Raw genomic sequence first — 16,611 nt, 5'->3', positions numbered from 1 at the left:
TGTATTACTGCCTCTGGATTTCATCAAAAACAAAAGAAGCAACCCCAGTCAGCCAAACACCAGTGGCATTTTATGTGAGCACACTTCGTTATTCATTGCTTTATTTTCACTTCTATCACATACAAGAAAACCATTATACAAGCTCAGCATGAGCTAACTTGACACTTTTTTTTCTTTTCTACAGTGCTCTCCTTTTATCAGAACACAGATCTGTAACTCGGTGACAAAACACACACTCACAGCATCTTAATATTGATTTATAAAAAAGACCCATTTGAAAACTGCAAAACAATGAGCAGCATTTCTTCCTCCGAAAGGAAAAACATCTTTAAATTCATGTATCACAGATAACATAAAATTTTTCACTCAGTGATGCCTTCATATTTTGATGAAAATAGCAGGGTGATTTTCCTTCAGCGTATCAGAGACTATCTGCCTGCTCTTCGTGCTTCTGACAGAGGATTTGGGTTTTTTCACTAAACCTTTACATGTTAGAGAAGCTGGTTGTCTTTTAGATGAAAAGGAGGTGCTTGGAAGGGAACCATGCCATATGGTGCCTGCAGCAGGCTCCCCAGCCAGTGCCTGAGGCAGCAGGAGCTGGGACACCCTCAACCTGTGTCTGTACCAAAGATGATCTATACAAGGGCAGAGAAGGGGATCAGAGATGTCTCCTGGTGCCAGCATTAAGGCTTAGAACTTCACTAAATGTGCACATAGGCTCAGAGGGAGAAGGTACACTTCCCATAGCAGTTTAAAAAGCTAAACCTACCTCCCAACAACAACTTCACAAACTGCAATTGTAGTTTTTCTTGGTTTTGTATTGATTTTGCTACATGTCTAACACCAGGGCAAGGTCAAGTCTTCTCACCCAATAGCATAATCAACCTAACAGAGTAGTTGCTTTTTATGAGTGGTCATCCTGTTATTGCTGAGGAAAAACATCATCATAGTGAAATGTTAGCCAGTAAGAGTTCCATATTATGTAAATTCCTCAATTCTTAGGAAAACATTGCAAAGAATTTTACTTTATTGCTTCTCAAACTTCTCTTATCCCACATGCTCTTTGCTATTCTAGCACCTCGATCATGCCCAGGTGTGGTTCCCCCTTTGGCTTCAGGTGACCCCTCTGCTGGCTCCTGACACAGAGGCAGATCAGGAACCTGGGGCAGAGAAAGTTAAGACCCAGGATCAGAAGTCACAGGGCCAAGCTGGAATCTCTACAGGTCTAGACCTGACTCAGTCCTGCTTCCTATAACTAGAAATTACCTTTTTATTTTCTACCAAGAAATTTATTTAGGAGAAAATACAAACTGTCGGAAATCATTAATTCTCAGGCACTGGAAGCCTAGGGATGGGATTATCACTGAAAGCTAAATGGAGATTTGTTTGACAAACAATGTACATTTCTTCATAAAACATAATCAAAAATATCACTATTTCTGTTCAACAGTTAAAAATCAATACATGAAAAGCTATCCTGAAATCACAATCACTGCTACTTCATCAGTGCCTTTAATGACTTCTCTCTCCCTTTTAGACAAGTATGTTTAATTTTTTTGTCAGTCCTGTATATTTAAAGATGAAAAATTAAGCAAACATATACCTTGGGAGTATTGCTTCTGCTAATAAATGTGACCTGCAGACTCGAATCTTCTCTGTTCAGCTTGACAGAGCACGCAAATCAGCTAATCTGTGTAACAGCTGATACAATAGAATTAAGGAGAAAATGTTCATAGGTTGAAAATTATGGGGTAGGTAACAAAAATTATAACCTGCTTTTACAAAAGAAGACATCAGGCTCTGTTTGGGCTTGAGAGCTGCATTAATTTGACTCTACTAGCACATCATGCATCACAGAGGCAGAAGTGTGGGATCCCAGAGAGTAAATGTCAAAGAGGCGTCACTGAGTCAATCTATTATCCTGATTGAGGGAGAGGGGAAGGCACAAAGGGAGGTTTGTCCATTATGGCCCTGATCCTGTGCTAGGGGATATTTGTCCATTCATGTAAAATCCTAGAGAGGCACAATTACAGATTGCTATTTCACATGAAATATGGGATACCTGCATTAATGTTTTGAAGATAATTAAAGCCTTTACACCAAATATGCTGTAAGAACAAGTGCAGAACTCCCATTTACAGTCATGTTTGGTCATCCAGCTTTTCTGATTTACTGGCATTTACTCTCTTCATGCTATCCTATAGCTCACTCACCTACAAACTCACTGTGAGTCATCATCTCTTTTTCAGCCAAGACTACATGAGTGAAGGGGATACCTGACATCTGGGATTTAATTACTGTGAAAAATTGTGGGTCAGACCTCCATCCCACACTGGCCTAAATTGTTTTTCAGTGTTCTAAAATCCAAGGAATTACATCAGGCTCTACCAGTCCAGGGTATGACTTTGGGTAATACTCAGTAATGTGCTTAAGTGTCATATCTCAGACTGTTCTTTTCTTTCTTTGTTACAGAGTCTTAGAGGGAGGGATTCATTGAGCTCAACTTCCCCCACTCCTGGCTGCACAGAGCAGTCCCAATGCTCCAGGCAGAGGAGGCACAGGGCTGGAAGCATGCTGTGACCACCAACCCACTGGCTGGACAGCAGATATTGCCAGTCTGGGAACACTGTCACCCACGGAAGCTGTGGCCTGAAAAACAGTTACTCTTGCCAGCACTTGTGCAGCACGCAACACATGCCTGAGAAAATGAACTGCAACAAGACCCAAAGGCCATATTGATATTTGATTTGTGGATAATGATGGAGTATGGACATAAAATAGAGAGTTGGTTCTATCAAGAATAAGGCACTTTTGAGTATGGGAGACGCAGTAAAGAATATTAGCAAAATCATAGGCACTGCTGGAGGGGAGCTAAATAGGAGCCTTGAGAACTGCAATTTTTAGACACAGGGTGTCTAAACCATTCCGAGTCATTTAGTGGATTTGAATTTATCAGGCTATCTGGTGATTCACAGTTGATTTTCTACGCATCATTGCAAAATTACTAACATTTGACAATATAATAATCTTGTATTCTCAACTGGCTGAGGAAGTTGTAAATCTTTCCCTAGTTGAAAAAAGAATTCTCTATTATCCCACAGGTTTTCACTTTGACTATTCTGGTATTAGCTACATATTAACTTCTCCTTTCTGGCTCGGAGATTAATTACAATACACCTACCTTTATGCCACACTGACAAAAGCCACAAAACAAGATTAATGCTGAAGTTTGTGCTCCTCCGTGGGCATTAGCAGCCAGGTTAATATCTCTCAACAACTTGTCACGACCTGCCTTGAAGGATAACTATGATAGAAATCAGCAGCTATGGGGTTTTTCAGCTTCTCACTTTCCAATGTCATTTAGCATGAGGGCAACGATCATTTAAAGCCATCCTGGTCTCACTGGTGCCTTCAGGGAGCTGCGTGTGGTCCGTGCAAGGAGAGGCTCTGCACACACCAGAGCAGTAACACCATGAAAGTACCTCTGGATCAGGCATCAGCAATAACATCTCACCTCTGCCATAACAGGCAACAAACACACTGCTTCTAAGACAAACACAGAAAATTCAGTTATTTCAAAATACCAGTTACTTGTGCCTACATCAATGTAAACCTTAATAAAGAAACTTTCTGGACATGGAATACCCATTCCACTGGGCATTTATTTATCCTTTTGAATGCTGCCAGGCCACATGCATCCTCCACTAAAGAGCAGATTATAAGGTAGAAAACAAATGTTCATTGATTTTGGCTCATGGGGCATAAAAGCAAATGCAGAGATCTTTGAAGAATAATTTCAGTAGATGCCTCTAAATTCTGTTCTTCCTAGCTCAAGGAGCTAACTCCATGGAGCAGCATTATTTAGGATTCTCATCAACACATTCAACAATGATTTGTCCCTGACTTAATGCTATTTCCAGGCATCAATTTATTAACCCCATATTTCTCTTTGAAACAGTACAATCATGCCACTTTACAGCTAACCAGTAGTGATATGAATCTCAGTGAAAAAGATTGCTACATTTATCTCCCGAGATGACTTTGGAAAGGAATCAGGAAATTACATATCCTTAGTCTCATACAAAATATTATTTTCTAACTGTACTAAAATATCTTTAGATATCTGCTACAACATCTCATAGTTCAGTAAACAAACAGGTTTATCTCAGCCAGAACACAAAAGATCTCTGTCCCCTCAAGTTTTCTTTCTGTCATTCGGTTTGCTGGCATTACTGACTATGAATGATTAAAACTTTGACATTTGAAAGAAATGGCTCTGGGTTCAAATCTTCATTTGCAGCATAACTTCTCTGTTGCTGTTTAAAGATCCCTTGGGATCTGTTAGGAGAAGGGCATAATAACTTCCATGATTCAGGTATTAGAAACCTATTTCTAAAGGCAGGGCAACACTCTTCTAGTTCTGACAGTTGTTCAATCTTGGGAATGTGAAAAAAATGGCTAAGTCTAAGAAAAGGGCTTATTAAAAAGAATAAGGTAACAGAAAGTAATATTATACAAAAGCTAGTTAGAAAAGAAATACAAATTACTAATATTAGCCCCCACCTTCACCTTCAAGCCTCAATGGACTTTGTCTATCTTCATATTACAGCTGAATGAAAATTTCTTCACTTGAAAACACAATGATAATTTTCCTAATTAATCCTTAATTACTTTGTAATTCCTAAATTAAAGCACCTTAATTTGATTGCAAACAAAACTCTCTGACATCCTACTTCAAAGACCTGCAAAATCTAAAGCATGTTTAGGACATGTTTTCCCATGAGTTAAGAAGGATCTTATTATTAAAAGATGTAGACACACAGGTGAAGAAATATTAACAATAATATTCTCCATGCGCCTCATATTCAGAGATAAATGAATTTATAAAATGGGAATTAAAGCTGACATCTGCTCTTGGAAGAGCATTCATTAGAATTTAGAGCTGCTAGTTGAATTCTAGCTACTATGAATTTAGAAGATGCTTTATAATAAGAGAAAATGTGTCTCTTTTAGTTTTTCCCACAGAAGGAAACAAATTACAACACAACAATCATTTAAATCAAAACCGCATACTGCAATTTTAAAGTGTTCCTATATTAAGAAATTTACTACCAATACTAAAAATAAGAAAGAAAATATATTTGCTTCTATAGAGTTATTCTTCATGAAGTAGGCTGGGTGAAAGTTACTGTTCCACTGTGGCCATGAATAATTACCTGAAACACACTTCCTTGGGCTGCAGAAGTTTTATACACAGTCTGAGATTTCCTAGTCTTTCTATAATTAGTTTAAACAACATTCTGATTTTTAACAGTGCCATAGCATTCAAAGAATCTTTGTAAAGTCATCAGTTTAATTCCTTCAGCATCACTGATCAAGATCAAGCAGGAATTCATGGCACACTTAACACACACCTGATGCTATTTGCTTTGTTTATCAATGCATTTGTTTTAGACAGATGTGTCTGAAGAGCAGCACAATATACAGCTACTTCTTGCATGTAGGCATGTGAGGACACAGGTAGTTACCTCTGAAAAGTCAGTAATTATATGCAGATCTTGTAAGAATTTAAGAATATAACTGCATTCTCCTTTGCTCATCTGTGTGGTAATACAGAGTTAATGCTTAGTAATACGGAGTTAATGCTTATTTCCTTTTACATGGCTTAATATTGGGAGGACGTCTTTCCTAAATTATTATTTCATACCAAAATGACAGTTTTAAAACCAACTATTTGCCTATCAGAGAAAGGAAAAGGCATTTATGTATTTCAATGAAACAATCAGAATACTAACTATTACTATTTTTTTCTCAATCCAAGCATTGTCTTTATCCATATTCTATTAAGTGTTACTACTGGATATAAAACAATGCATTTCTGAGTTAGCAATAAGTCAGTCTCATTAAAAGGTTGTCAATGAGTCAGGTGCTTCAATGGAGAGCTTAATGTAATCAGTTGGTATGGAGATGGACAATTCTTGATAGAAATATCACAAACACCACAGTAATTTACTTACAAAATTTCCAGCTGGGCTTGAGCACTGTACAGCCACAGAGGGAGGTGAAGAAGCATTCAAGCTCTGAGCTATGCTAAACACCCATGCAAGGTTACAGTAAAAGCAAAAATACTCTTAATCAATCCAATCAAAAAGACATTTTAAAAGCTAAAAAATACTCCAACTGCTGTGGAATGTGAGATGTCCAATTATGGCAAATATTAATACAGATACATAAAATAGACACTAACATATACACAAAAAGACTCCCAAACTCATTTGCATACAGTTTTATGCAAACAGTTTTTTGAACATCAACCATTTGGGTTTAGTTCACATCTTTTTCCACTCAATGGGGCCTGAAGATAGGTGAATTAAGTCCACAACTTCTTTCAGGTCTCTTTTCACATCTGTAGGCCTTTAAAAAGTTCCTAGCACAAAACAGGACTAAGGCAAATTCACATTTTGGCAGAGCCATACAATCCCATGATAACACCATTCTATAGAGAAAGAAAGAAATGCAATTACCAACTATGGACAGTAGATCTATGATTTTCAGAAAGGGCTAGAAAGATTTATGCTTCCAGTTTCTTTTGGGTCTGCATCAAAAATAAAACAAGCTTCACAGAGCTGTTTAGGCATTTAAAGACATAACTAGAAGTCTAGTATTTTTTTTCCTAAAAAGCAAACATTTAATATCTTTCAAAAGAGAGCTCTTGTGATTCCTGCATCAAACCTCTTGGAAAATTCCCTACCTATAGTTCTCTCAAGTAAACTTCGCAAAGTTGCAATGCTACTTCTAGTAAACAGTGTCAAAATTCTCCATACTGAAAACAGACTATATAATTAATGCTGCATGAAAGCATTTTCGCATTTGCAAACTATTGACAAAATCAAGGTTCTGGAAATCCTAACATCCCAATCTATGCATTATGTATGCACAGCACGAGAAACTAGGCAAGCTATGCTTTATGTGCAAAACAAAAAGAAGTGTAAGTCTAATTCTCTGAATGTTTTGAGTGTATGGGGCCACTTGACATTTTAAAATGAATGAGTCTATGCTTAAAATTTTATGTGTTTTGCTACTGAAATGCAATTTTCCAAGTGAATAAAAACTCTCTCTAGTGCTAAAGCAATCATAATGTTACTGTCCCCTTTAAAAAAAAGTCCTTAAAAATTCAGAACAACTGCATGACTCATGGATCTGTGACATACAGCTTGGCAGAGAAGCTGAAAAAAACCTGTGTTTTCTTTACATATCTAAGCAAATTCACAAAATATGACACAATGGTTTAAGGCTACGACCTGAGGTTCAAGTAATGTGCAAAATGGGCAAAAGATGAGCATCCCAAGAAAATGCATCAAACTAAAACTGTGCCCCAATACTAACTCACTCTAACTACCAAGTTTGTTCTCATTATTCATTTCAAAGTTCACCATAACAAAAGTAAAGCTGCTAAGAACTGCTGAAATTATGGTGTTGGCAGGTGACGTGCTGTTCCCATCCTGAGATGCAGGATGGAGAAGAGCAACGTAAGAGACAAAGTGCCAAAAGAGAAGCAGCCCATTTTTGTCATGGAAAGGGGAGGAGATTTACTCATTCCCACTTTCTCTTTCAGCCATTGCCTTGGAACAGCAATGGCTCCTGAGCATTCATTCACTTCTGCCTGACAGAAGCCAAGGACCAATATTCCAGCCTGGTCCCATACAGGCAGGGTTCAGTCTTTCAGTGTTTCCACTGAGTTTATTGCACTCTCGCCTGTAAAGCAAACAGCAAACCCAAAATACTTTCTTCAAATTTGGGTTTGGAAGGTAATGCTGCAATTGTCTTAAGGTAGATTTTCAGTAAAAGAAAGAGAAAATCATGGACTAAGAAGTTTAATTTGTTTCCATAATGAATTCAATAGACTCATTCAAGACTGGCCTTTAAAAATGAGGTGTGATAAACTGACAAGGAAGACGGATTAGTAAATAAAATTTTGGCTTAGCCCATGAGATGCAGAAAACTATTGTCATGCTGTAAGATGTCTTGGGATCACCAGACAGAAATTATTACCGGAAAATGGAGTGTTGGACAGAACACTGTGTGTACGAGAAAATTCAATGCTCAAAAACATTTCAGAATCAATACCTTCAAGAGTATTCTATTCACCTGCAAAAAATGTGGTAGCTCAGACAGTGTCAATGAACTTCCTCACCAAATATGTCTTTTATCTCTGAGAAGACATCTTATTCCTCAAGCATGTTTAAATCATGACACCTTCAACATGACAGCCAATGGCAATCAAAAGGTCAGTGATAAGTTTTTAAATCAAAATCTTAAAAAACTATTAACTCTTCTCTATTTGTTGCTTTTGTCTTCACTAAAGCTGTCCTCAATGATGTCAATAACAAAACTAGTTTCAGTTGGCTCAGAAAGGTCCACTCTGCATAAATTGAAATACTACATCAAGTAAGTATTTTCTTTAGTGTAATAATTTTTTTTTAATTGCGCAAATAAATGCACAAAAAGTCTTCTATATTTCTGGCATTTTAGGACCACTTATCTCAAAGAACATTCAGTGACTACTGAACAACCTCAAAATGACCTTTATTTCTGAATTTTTAAGATGAACGATGCATTTGATGGCAGCATCACAAGCACAAAAAACATCTATACATACTGCTCATGAGTCTAAATCAATAGTGTTACGAGCATTCACAGGAGCAGAATAAAAATATCACCTAGTGCTTTTTCTTCATGACTTCTGAAAGACTGCTTTACTTACACTCAGCAGGGGATGAGGAAGTCTTTTGCCTGATCGTGGTATGCTGCTGTGCATAAGACTTTGGGGACTGACTAAGAGGTGCTTACTGCTGGGCTAAAGGATTTTAATTTATTTAAAATTTGGGGCAGAAAAGCCTTTTCCTTTTACTGCCATACATTTTATTGAATTCTAAAGTGCATATTAAAGTTCATGCCTATTAAAATGACTCATAGTAGGTATTCATGGATATCTCCACAAAGGAGCACAAAACGATCAGTACTAAGCTTTTTGTATGGACCTCAGGGGAAAAAAATTAGTAGGTGCTACTAAAATTAAATCTGACAGGGGAAAAGTGTTTTGGCTTGAGGAGTTGCTTCTGAAGAACAGCGTGGTTCTCTTCTGAGATGCATAGCTGGAAAGTCTCTGTAGGGGAACATCAGTGGAACAGTCATTTGTTTTGTCTTCATGATCTCTCCATGAAGATAACTTGGCTCTAGATAGCATGTGGCAGTAACACTTCTCAGACTCGGCATGCACCAAGTTACCTCGTACCATCAAGGATGGGAACACCACGAGAATTAGATTGTGGTCAGGACAGAAAATACCAGGAAATGGCTCCTTCCATTTCCTGCATCTGACATGATTCCTTGGTTACAAAGCCCAATATGAGGAATAAGAGTCTCATAGTTCCAATTTCTGTATTTGGTTGACTTCTCACTCCTGGCATGCAGAGCTGGGAAGGAGCATAATGATAACTTTGGTGGGAACTGATTAAAAAAATGGAGATTTCTTAGCAACACTGCAGATCCTAATATCGAAATGCTTAGCACTGAAGTGGAAATTTTTTGTGGAGACAATGAACTGTGCTTGAAAGGTAAAGATAAATCTCTGCTCTTATAAACTTTATAATGAATTCTGATACCAAATATAACAAACTAGAAATTGTTATCACTGGAGTCGGCAATTTTATCATGACTTTTACTGAGAGGATAGAGATTCACATTGATGCTTGATGTGATCAACTGGAACAGAGAGTGCAATGATAATTGGAAAGAAAAAGCCAGGGAAAATATTTAGGGGCTGTAGCAAAAGGAAAAGCCATTTCTTTTCACTTAAAATAGGAGGAAATCAAGCACTACCACATTCGAAATATCAGTGGCTTCCTTCTCTATTCATATAAAGATTTTTAGCACAGCTTCCCTCTCACATGAATATCCTTGTCAAGTCCTGCATAAAAATACAGTTGAAACTTCCTAAATTGACACTCTGATACATAGCAAGTCAAAGAAGGCATTTAGTGAATTATGATGCAGGAAGTCAAGCAATGAGCACATCACATCTTGTCAAGTGTCTGCCGTGCTATAGTTGTTTGCAAGCCAACATCATTCACATCTCATTGGAGATGGCTAAAAAGAGCTTTCTCTGTTAGACCTTGTGTTATTCTAGATTAATTTTATCAGAGCCACTGACACTTTCATCCAATAACATCATCTGTAATGTGTGGGCACAAAGTTTCTTTAGGAGCAGTTCATTATATAGGAGTTTCCCCTCATCAGAATCTATTGCTCCTAACATCTGAAAATGGTGGAAATCCCAAATCTTCATAGTCCCCTTTCTAGAGTAACTTGGCAACCAAACAGATTTCACTGCTTCTCCTCATTATCTCCCCTGCTCTGCTCTTCCCTTCCTTTTAGGAACTCCAGCTACTCAGTTTCTGTAGGACAAATCCCCCTCATTGTCTCTTTCATCAGGAAGATTAACCCCCTAAAAAAAAAGTCTGCATCTACCAGAGTAAAACTGAATAGCACAAGTCTAAATTATATTAGCCTTGCTTATGTGGCACTGTTATGTGGATGACATTCAACAAACACATCATATGAAGTTTGCTGAGGGATGAGCAGAAAAGCTGTGTCTTTTTATATTGATTCATAGCCACGTGTGCTTCCTTCTCATGACTGAAAACCCCACTGTGGCCTGTGTGCAGATGGGCCATGGGTCAGAGTCTGCAGGGATCTCCTTGACTACACACATGCTGGGTACTCTGCTCATTGACTTGTTCCTTAACACTTTACTTTCCAACTAATTAAGTCCTTTCTCACCTTTACATATTCATAAAATGAAAAAGTCATGCTATGTTCTGGAGAAAGGACAATAATGTGAGTCACAACAAACCATGTAAACTATGAAACACCACTGGAAAAACAGAATTTGAAAGAAGTGATCTAATCATACCTCAGCCCTAAAAGCAATGACCATGAAATTAAAATATGTTAACTTTTATCCAGAAACCATGAGAACACCAGGTGAAATCTTTAAGTTTAGTGGGCATTTTGACTAAAAATCTCACCTTGTAAGTAGCTGGGACAACACAATGCATTAATTTATTTTTAAACAGTTTCCATGAAAAGAGAATGGAAAGAAGTACAAGTGGAAGGCTGTGAGACCTGGGAGTGGTTGCACAATAAAGGCATGAAGTGAAACCCTGGGAATTGCTGCATCTTGAAATACTGTAAAACCAAACAACTTCTATCAGGAGCAAATGTGATTGGTATTATCCTGAAGTACATGGTGATTTGTTTTTAACAGTAATTGTTATCAATGCTGTTGGAATTGTACTCATTTTCTTCAGAAAGCTCACGTAACTGCTAGCATCTACTGTTTGAACTTATTTGTATTCCAATAACATCCACCACATTACTGGCACTGTCCACCTACGCAAGAGAAAAAACTGCCCTTTTTAAAAGAGTTTACATTCTGAGAGCAGTTGAATCTTGCAGCATTGCAAAGAATATTTGAGCTCAGAAATAATACACATCACTATGATTATCAGATCAGCACCTAAATTAGGATGCAATAAATTTTAGAAGGCCAGAAATTACTGAACCAAGATAAAGGTTCAAGATACATTAACCAGTACATTCTAGAAAGGAAGCACAGATGGGTTTTTTATTAAGACACTGAAACCTTTATAAATAAAGCTGGGATTTCAGCAATGTAGACAATGAGTTTCAAAGGGAACTGCCCATGTACATTCCTCTGTCTCATTTGAAAATCCCAGACAACAGCAGCAATTTTGTTTGGTTTAAAACATCATATCACCATGGGAAACAAACCCACTTACTTTTCATTCCAGGCAAGAATGAAGTGTGGGTAAGGCAGCAAATGTGATGGTAATGTGTACATCTGCAGGTAATTTATGGACATGGGTTGTGCTAATAAAGAAAGTGAAAGTCAGAATGACACAGAGAGCAGGGAAGGCAAACTGGATCCTGGAAGGATGTCAGTGATTGTGCAGCTTCCAAGAAAACAATCAGAAGTGAGGGCCAACTTTCATCCTCTTTGGAGGCAAGTAGGCAAATCTCTAAACACCTTACCATCCACTTCTTTTTGTTGATGGGATTTTTGGGTTTTATTTGCTCTGCTTTGCAGTTTTACAAAACCATATTCTTTGCCTGCACATTGGTAAGACATATATATGCTACTTACTCCCTCATGCGTTTCAACTTGGTCTCAGCCATTGTATTGTTGAGAGCTCTGAATCCCTGGGGCACCCCTGGAGACACTCTGGTGACAGTCCTCGAGCCTACGAATCAATGCACAGACACACAACCTTATTCACCTTCATCCCCCCAGCTCTATTGCAGAATCAAGGGCAGACAGGAAGGAAAGCTATTGCTATTTCTCACAAGGCAGTGCCCCATTAATTAACTCGTATTAGTTTATTAAATGTACTTTAAGGGCAACTCCTTTCTGAGGGACAAGTAGGTTTATAGCTTAAAGGCACCAGAATTGTAATAACAAGGAATACACACAGAATTACAACAGAAAAGATAATCACTTGAGGAAGTGCTGGCCCGGATAAATATTCAACAAAATTAAATTTGCTTAGACAATATGCATTTTCTTCCATTGTTTTTTTACTTCTCTTTAAGAGCAAGAATATTCTTCCTAACAGGCAAGTCTCTCCTTGAGCTTGACCATTACTGTAAACTGGAAGTATTTATCTTACGACATCAGTTTCTCCTTCAGATAAAGGTACTCCTTTTATGTATGAATATATATATATATAAACATACCTGTATATGTAAATACATATGTATGTGTAAGAAATATACATATGAATAAACACACATGCCCACTCTTTCTGTTTGCAGGCCTTGTGAGCTGTTGCAATATTTCAGGACTTAGGGCTTACATACCACTGAGGCACCCATCCATAGGAACACAGAAGTGCTGAATCACAGAGGACTGTCAGGGTTATCAGTTCAAATATGCTGCAATTTCTTGTAGTCATACCATAATACAAGTCTGTGGTTTTCCTAAGAATTTATGTAGTTTTTGCCCTGACTGCTCCCACTGAAAGACGATTTCAAAGCCTCACTGGGAGCTAGTGGCGATAATCTCCCCTCTTATTTCCTGATAAAATTTCTTTATCGAGCAGTTCATGCTCATTTTCCTCCTGTGCCAGTCCTTTCCCTTGGCTTACACAGTTCTTTCTTTCCCTTTTGCATACTCCTTTCATTTCTTTATAATTGCAAAAAGAGATCCTATTTCAGCTTTCAATTTGTTGGGCTGAACAAAACAGCTATTTTAGCTTCTTCTTGCAACCTGTTTGGCATTAGGATTTCACTTCTCAAAAGAGGAGATGCATCAGGGTGTAAATGTGTGGGCTGTGCCACACAGGACCCAAGTTCTGAACAGGCATGGGAGGGCTTTGCATAGGATAGGAACAAGCCAAAAAGTCAAACAACACAATGTCTTGTCTAAATGAATACACATTCCCCTCCTACCAGGCGTTTTTAGCTTGGACTCAGCTGGGGTTTGGCTTAGTTTGGATTGCATTAACAGGGATCACATGCAGCCAGAGGCAGCTTGCAGCTCCCCTCCCTCTATGAGCTGGTATAGACACCCCCAGAGAACACCAAATGCTTCCCTGGAATGTGTAATCATGGCTCTCCCAACAGTTAAGCTCCTATGACTTACCTGATTCTAGACCCTGATCATATCCACTTGAATACTGAAAATAAAACTTTCCATCCTACTGAATCACTCACAGGGAGTGTCTGCTGGATTCAGAAGCTTGGAAGCACAAAAGAAATGGATTCCCTATTCTGTTAGCAGGATGGACAAACAACTGCACATCTAAAAATATTTTCCTAGCTTATATTTACACCTAATGGCTAGGAGTTATTTGGTGCCTAAGTATTACAACTCAGATATAGTTATTGTACTTTAAAAGATGAGAAATGACAATCCCAGTTCTGGCAACCAATTACTTCACCCATTAATGCAAAAAACATTTCCTGGAACAGTGCACATGCATATCCATATGTTTTTACATGGGGTCTGTAGGCATTCAAGTCCTTTACCAGCATTGGAAAATTCAGCTCCCCTAGGGATAGGTCTGAGGAAACCCCAGGTGCTGTGCAAAGCAGCACTCATGACTTACTGGGCTGCATGCTCCTCTCTCAGTTGGCACAGTATTAAGGTCCAGATGTAGGGCTTTGGTGCTTTGAAACCAATTAAAAATTGATGTCCTGAGTACCAGTAGCCTAATAAAAATATAAACCTTGCAGTCTCTTAAAAAAGAGTACATTTAACCACAGGCACCAGATAAATTCTGGCATTACTATTACAGGATATATCACTGTAGTAAGAGCTCAGCATATTCTTTCTGTTTAGTAAATTCAGTATATTTATTACTACAATATTTCCTTCTCCTCTGACATTTCATTATTAAAGACATCCTTCTTGTTTGTTCTGGTTTGTTTTTTTTTTCCCCTGGGACTTCTGGCTAAATAATTCATATTTTGTCTACTTTACACATTGGCAGTTGGCCAAGAAAAACTTAGTCTCTACGTGCAAGCTGTCTATCTTCCTATCCATTTAATATGATTTTTTGGCTACTGTAGGGCAGCACACACTGAAGATTGTAGGATGCTGCAAAGGTGTGGTTAGTCATTAAAAAAATGAGTTCTGTGAAGACTGCTAGGAGTTTGATACATTGATGCTACAGGACACCTCAACAAATTTTGCTGGGCTGATTCATAACCATACCAATTTCTTATATCAAAGGTATTTTCTTAGAAGGAGTTACTTGATTAATAATATATTTTGCAACCAGCTTCAGGAAGTTTGTGTACCCACATATCAACACAGAACAAGGAACTGTGCTTCTTCAAAAAGTTACTTGATAATTATTTGCATTTTTTTATCCAATATATCATTCTTGATCCATTAAACAAAATCAAATGAAACAACAAGAGCATTGACTTTGCAAAAACCAGGTACTGTGGTTTTCTAAACGTGTTTCAATGTCTCCCAGTGTCTAACCCAGTACTGCAGAAACAGCACAGGGCAAAGGGCAAAAGATCTTTGTCCTCTCAGGTGATAGAGCACCATTTTGAGGTTTTCACTGAGGATCTGTAGAGAAAGGAATTTATTCATAGGTGCATTATCTGGTAAGAGTTTTCATAAATTATGATCCAAAGGCATTTCTACAAAAATTTCTGCTAATGACCAAAGAACTGGTGATGCATATCTACTGCATCTCTTCCATAAGAAGCCATCAATAAGCCGTGATGTGTTGTGAAGCTGTTATCTGCACTGAATCACAAACTTCTGGTTTTACTTCAGATTTCTTTTCTTTAGCTTTCACTGCTACATATGAGATCCAACAATGCCTTTTTGTACAAGTTATAAAATATTAGAATCAGATGTGTTTTCCAGATTATTACAGAATACGAAGTAACCCAACTGCCCCTAACCTTCTCTTCCTTAATGCCAAGCAAATTTAGTAAATTTTAAAATTAGTTTTTCAAACTCCCTTGTCTTTTGCAGTTTTTTCCTGGGATCTTCCAAATTTTTCAATTTATCAGCATGGCCTGTCTTATTTCAAATGCACTTCACACGGACCTGTATAGCCAACAAAAAAGCAATTGTGTACCACAAAAGCCCTGATATTTGGAGTGATTCTGCAACCTCTTGAGGAGAAAACTCAGTTATATCCAAAATCTTTTATAAACACTGAGGTTTATACTAAACAAATTCCACCTGTTGAAAAATAATGCATATTTATTGGATCCTTTTTAGCACAGCCTTTGCTGATATAAGAAAAAAAAGTTCTATTTTTTTTCTTCTTGGTTGTTCTCTAATGACCTCTTGAAATGACTCATAATTGTTTTGAAATACTTTAACAATGAAAGATGCTTCAAGATTTCTGCCCTGCCCAGATTCCTGCTTCTATTGCCCTATTATTGCCATGAAATCCATACTGTTTCAGGAGTAGCCATTATAATTCTGTTGTAGCTCAGTGGCCCAGTATATGGTATTGCCACTGCTTGCACCAGGTCACACACTTGGAACTGAGTCTGCAAGGCCTCAGGCTTGTCTGATCTTGCCTTGTCTTGACAGAAACTTTGATTTAATTGCTTAAGCTATAGCAGCAGTTCTTCTAATTACTATGTACTGGGCTGTTTTGTTTTATTTCCACTTATTCTTGTAATATATAACCCGCCCTTTAAGATGTATAGTAATATTCTGTGTAGAAAGACATATTTATAACTAACTTAATTCAATTAATGTAGAGAAGTACAGGCCTGGTACAACAGCAGATGCCTTGAAAAGTGGGAACAAAGGATGAGGTGTAAAGGACTACAGGCATGGGATGACAAGAAGAGAGGCTCTGGCTGGTACTGGAAATGCTATGGCTATAAACCATGTGCTAGTGGTCAGTTAAAGAAATGCTGACCTGAAAGGGGACACAACTAGCTTTAGGGTGAAAAAGGCAACAAGTATCTAACCTATGTAAAATGCACCATACACAGAAAATTTTGATGCAATGGGAATTTGGAGCCCAGCGAAGAATA

At 37.9% G+C, this 16,611-nt stretch overlaps 1 protein-coding gene across 10 annotated transcripts in view; it reads right to left on the bottom strand.

Moving 5' to 3' along the window:
- Positions 1 to 16,611, bottom strand: part of NEK11 (NIMA related kinase 11) — an 81,188-nt gene that overhangs the window by 1,269 nt on the left and 63,308 nt on the right. For 2 of the 10 annotated variants that reach the window (XM_088165025.1, XM_088164984.1), the window contains one exon: positions 12,230 to 12,326. The exons of the other annotated variants lie outside the window; for them this stretch is intronic. In XM_088165025.1, the coding sequence (XP_088021151.1) occupies positions 12,230 to 12,326 (97 nt within the window). The remainder of the gene's footprint in view (positions 1 to 12,229; positions 12,327 to 16,611) is intronic. 10 annotated transcript variants of the gene reach the window in all.

Source organism: Sturnus vulgaris, chromosome 1, assembly GCF_052056855.1.
Source record: "Sturnus vulgaris isolate bStuVul1 chromosome 1, bStuVul1.hap1, whole genome shotgun sequence".
Taxonomy (NCBI): domain Eukaryota; kingdom Metazoa; phylum Chordata; class Aves; order Passeriformes; family Sturnidae; genus Sturnus; species Sturnus vulgaris.
Note: the sequence above shows the minus strand (reverse complement) of the source record. Positions and strands in the feature narration are given on the sequence as shown.